The following is a 5,341-nucleotide window of genomic DNA, read 5'->3' as shown; positions in this document are numbered from 1 at the left end:
TAGCATATGTAGGCAAGTATATTTCTCCTTTTCTCAAGAAGCGAAGACAAAAAGGGGAAAAAAAAGAAACAGGGCAGGGTTCGGTGGTTGAATCATCCGTCCCCACCAATGCCAAAACCAAATCTACGCCCTTGGGTTGAACTGTTGTCCACTGACCTCACTGTAAATATGTCCACTGTCTTCTTCTTTCTACACCAGCTCTGACAATCAGTCATAACCAGAGCATTATCATTCACAGCGTGTAAAATACCGACAACCCGTCACAATCGTCTGTGTTTTATGTGCCGGGTTGAGAATGTGTTGGCCTAACGCCTGAACCTCAGCATTATTGAAGCAGTGTGGGATCATCTTGACAAGGAAAGCCTGCTCTAGATATGACTCTAGCTAATCAGTGTATCCCTGTGCCATGGTGAGTCCTGACCTGATAGGTGTTCCCATGAGTATCCGTATGACTCATGGCTGTTATAACTGTTGCGGCTCCTCCAACCTATGGCCGCGGCAGGCTAAACATGAGGACACCGATGACGCGCAGCAATGAACACATAAAATACACTGTAACATTTGCTCCTTTTATTCCACATGCAACTGTCCAATATACAAATCAGCACATGGGATTAACTATTAAACAAATGCACAGATTGCACAAACAAATAACTGCAATTTACCAATAACTGCACTAACTACAATGTCAAATTACAACTTAGTCTATGGTATCAATTAGTGCACAAATATACAAAAACCATCAAGTTACAGTTAAAATACATCAAAATCATTCAAGCTGCGGTCCACAGAAAGTTTTGCCTCAGGCTCACCCTACCTTTCTGCTCATCAACATCAGGTGCTGTGAACAGGTGAGTGCAACCACATTTATCATCTACCACACCCATGAGACACGCCCCACACCCGTGCACCAATAGAGATTGACAGCCCACGTGACTTTCGCACATTGCATGCCGTGAACTCGTGGCAAAACAATCCAAGTACCGCATCAAATGCAAGCATTTGCAGCACCGCAAAACGTTCATTCTTCTGTTCCAATACCTTCTTGTTTTTCTTTGCCCCCCAAAAAGGTTCTGTACAAAACGAAGGAGAACAATGCCGGTCCGTACAAAGACAGACTTAATGAAAAGACAAAGAAAAGATACGAGGAAAAAAATCAAAGGAGTGAAAGGGTCAGACCCTGACGAGCACACAGAGGGACAAAAGACGTCAGCGTGCTGCCCAACTTTCACCACGCTCAGATTTATAATCATACGGTTCTTGGAGTGAGTGCATACACTCATGAAGTTTAGTAACTTCAGGTCACTGCAACAAGCCCAGGTACAGTTTACCGACGGATGGGTGCAGGACCTTGAAATGCACCGTGTAGAACGAAAGACCATCGTACGTATCATAAGTTTACCAGTCTCACAAATTGTCTTCATAAATACACATTCGTTAACCGTTTATTAATATAACCTTTGAGCTCAACGGTAATTAATTAGTAATGGAAATAATTTCTGGTACGCATTACAGAAATGTAGCAGTGACAATAATACTGTATGCTGTAATCGTACTGGACAATTAGTGATACAAAACAACTGTTTTATCCTGTGAATAAAAGTATATGTTTTTGTCAATGTACCATAATAACAGAAGCGAAACACAATATTGTGTCAGGACAATTCACTATTTATGCACAATAAACAAAGGAGCATAGCGCGACAATTTCTGTTCAGCGCCAGACTTGCTTGTAACCTATATCACCAATTATGTTAAGAAAAATGACGCATTAACTACAACAGCAGACTGACCTCTGTGGAAATGCTTGGAGCAGACTAACCTGTGAGCTGGAGGGTTCTGGGACGTTATATTTTGTCTTTGAATGGCTGCAATCCAGGCCACCCGTCTCTTTGTTACTTCGGAAACACGGCTCGAACAATTTCTCTTCAACGACGTAATCCGATAACAACCGATCTCTTTACCCGTCGGCTTCCCGTGGCTGTCATGCGACCGGCTATTGCAGTTAATAATACAACAGCTTCTTGACATTTTTGTGTTTCTTTTTATCGCTGTGTAACTGAGTTCAATTGAAAACCTGCGTGCGCTAGTACCTCTTGCCATGAGTTCCCAGAATTCTTTGCGGTTTTACCCCTGAGTGACGTCACATTTTCAATCTCTATACAGTGAGTCCATTTAAACCAACCCACTTAGTCAAAAAAGGAACTCGTATGGCTCCTACATACCAGCCCCTAATTATTTTAGAGCAATAATTACATCATACTTACCATGTACTTACTTGGCTCTCTGTGAAGGCGGTCGCACTTTTCTCCTCTCCTCCTTCCCCTTATCTTCCCTGCTTAGCCTCTTGTGTCCTGTCTTGTCTCGCGTGCACTACTTTTCCCTGGAACAGTCTCTCACTGTCGTTCTCTAAAACCTAACAGAGAATTATGGATTTGATCAACTGGTCTCTGAACGCTATTGACACCCTCTTCTCAACGAGAAGTCTGGGCTCGGGAGAGCCCGAGTGCCCTGGAGGGACTTTCCCTGCCGGATACACGATGGATGGGTGGCAAACCTGGAGGATCTTGTGCCTGGCGGGACTGTCTATCGAGGACACTGAGGATATTTACCTATTCGGAACCATGATAACAGGGTTCTTGCTGATCGGAGCTGGCTTGGCCCTGACTTATCGGAGAAATAAGAGAGCGGAACCAGCTGTTCAAACCCCCCCTAAGCTGACCGCTGGAATTGAAGCGATGGGACGAGGCGCGGCCTCCCACACCGAACGCAGCATGGTTAACACCTTGGAGACGCTTACAGCTGCCGTGAAGACTCAAACTAACACCATTGAGCGTATGATGGGATACATCAGAGAGAGGCCTGCTCACAATAACACCCTTGAGCGAAAGTTGGATAACATCGCAGAACGGCTCACTGCAGGTGTGGGGTCTCAGAACCAAAAGAATGACAACACCACGGAACAGAAGCTTGATACCATCATGGGGAGGCTCGCAGCGCTCCAACGGGAAATCGAGGCCCCAGTGTCAGAGTGCTAAATTCACTGCTCGCATAAAGGAGAAATCAACAATATTCTACATTTGGACACCACGGCGCCAGCTGCTCAGGCCCAAGGCTGGAGCCCACCAAAACAACTCCCTGATAACGACTGTGTGATGACTATTCTTCCCATCCCATGAAGGACACCTGGATCGGCTGGAGGACTGTTTACTTAGCCTGATACAGCGAAGGACACTGTCTCAGCTGAACTATGGCCACGCACACACATACACTTACACTGATAAGCACGCACTCATCCCCTCCCTTCCAAACGCCTTCGATGCTTGTTCCTGCGGGGGAAGGCAGCGGGTCTGCGTGCCGCGCTGAAATGGTAGCATGGTGCAGGACGACTGCTGTGTTCCTTCGAATCACCCCCCACCCCCCTATCCATCCCCTGTGGCTAGTCACGTGCTCTAATGTTGTGATGTGGACATTAATGTGCTCTCTGTGCAGAGGAATTTTTTTTTGTTTCCTGTTCTCATGCTGTCCTCCCATAGGTGCCCAGCGTGAGAAGAGGTCTCTTTTTTTTCCTCTTGTACTTTTCCCAATGTTGTGTAATTTTTTCAGTGTTATTCTCCCAACGCTGCCGATCTCCGACTGTATTCCCTTGTGTTGTCTTGTTGTTGTGTGTGTAAGTCGGGGGGGGGGGGTCCTATTCCTCTGTGGGGCAACCTGCATATGGCCAATAAAGCATTCATTCATTCATTCATTCATGTAGGAGACATACTGATAAACATGATCAATCCTTTATCAAACATTCAAAGGTACAATTTTAATTCAAAATAAACAAATATACATACTAATAATACAAATAGACATTTGAAAAAGTCAATCTTCATGACTCTTCTGCTTCCTGTAGAAGACACTTTAGTGATCTGCCTGTCCAAACAACCAGTCTTTGTTTTAACACGAACCTGACGTACAAGTCCTTTACCGTCAGAAATTGCTTCCACAATCCTTCCAGTCACCCAAGAGTTACGAGGCGCAGAATCATCGACAACGATAACTACATCCCCAGGAAGTTCCGTCCGATTCTCTGCCACGTCTGACGCTCTGGGGCAGGTACTCCTTAACCCAGCGCTTCCAGAACAGGTCAGACATGTACTGTACTTGCCTCCATCGACGTCGTCCATACACGTCCCCCTTCTGAAACACTCCTGGTGGTATCAATGGCTTGGTCTTAAGCAGCAACAGATGGTTAGGAGTCAAGGCCTCCAAATCATTAGGATTAGTAGAGGCTTTGGTTATTGGTCTACTGTTCACAATAGCCTCTGCCTCACAAAGAACTGTACAAAGGCCTTCTTCGTCCAAATTCTGCACTTTCAAAATGGAATTTAACACCTTCCTGACAGACCTTATGAGACGTTCCCAAACACCGCCATGACGGGAACCAGCAGGGGGATTAAAAAATCCACTTTATGCCCTTTTGCAGCAGCATCTCATGAATCTGTTCCTGATTCCATCCTTCCACTGCCTCTTTCAACTCACGTTCGCCACCCACAAAGTTCACAGAGCACACTTCTTCCAGTGTAACCTCCTGGTCCAGTATTATGTCATTTCCTCTGGGAATATTCCTGTCCTGTTGCTGTCGGTTGCCACCAAACATGAACCCAAAATCACCAAAGAAACTGGAGAAGATCTTGCTGTGAGAGCTGTGGTGACCCTCTTTTAGCCTGTACTCTCCATACATGTCATACTGTTTCCTTTTCTCCTTATCTGAGAGGACCTCATAGGCTGCCACCAAGTCTGCGAACTTGTCCAGGGCTTGCGGGTCGTCTTGGTTTCTGTCGGGGTGTAACTGCAAAGCCAGCTTTCTGTAGGCCTTCTTGATGTCCCTGATTGATGCACTCTTGTATTCATTTGCATCAACAGCATTAACTAAATTGGCCATTTTAATCTCTGGATCATTTACAGAGAGCTTTCCAAAATCAAGGTTCACTGGCCAATTAATTTCTGGTTCAGCAAGAAACTTTGGCCCTGACAACCAGGAATCATCCTTGACAAACTTCCGTTTAAGGCTCACAGCTCGCTGTTCTACAGCCTTCCTATTATTTGACATTTTTACCCGATTGCACCTAAAAGGTAAACCAATGGTGTAATGACCATCAACCAACTTAACAGAGTCCATCACTGACTTCATAAGCTGCTGATCTTCTCTAGACAAAGTAAACTGCTCATCCTGAATACATTCTGGAAAATCAGCCTTCATTTGACCTTCCCACAGCTCATCCAATCTTGACACGGAAATCCTATTGACACTCACATCAAAAATGTCAGTCTTACGATCTTCTCTGAGAGTCAC

General features: G+C 45.2%; 1 protein-coding gene across 1 annotated transcript; it reads left to right on the top strand.

The window, feature by feature from the left end:
* The first annotated feature begins 2,298 nt into the window (after positions 1 to 2,298).
* On the top strand, positions 2,299 to 3,582 carry LOC147331878 (uncharacterized). The gene has a single exon (XM_086288181.1). It carries the CDS (start codon positions 2,430 to 2,432, stop codon positions 3,036 to 3,038), a length of 609 nt encoding a protein of 202 aa, XP_086144307.1. The 5' UTR covers positions 2,299 to 2,429; the 3' UTR covers positions 3,039 to 3,582.
* Positions 3,583 to 5,341: the final 1,759 nt, after the last annotated feature.

This window comes from Aulonocara sp. 'chitande type north' Nkhata Bay, linkage group LG4 (genome assembly GCF_057382095.1).
Source record: "Aulonocara sp. 'chitande type north' Nkhata Bay isolate Kocher_YH1m ecotype deep benthic linkage group LG4, A_spYH_male_GT1.1, whole genome shotgun sequence".
NCBI lineage: Eukaryota > Metazoa > Chordata > Actinopteri > Cichliformes > Cichlidae > Aulonocara > Aulonocara sp. 'chitande type north' Nkhata Bay.
Note: the sequence above shows the minus strand (reverse complement) of the source record. Positions and strands in the feature narration are given on the sequence as shown.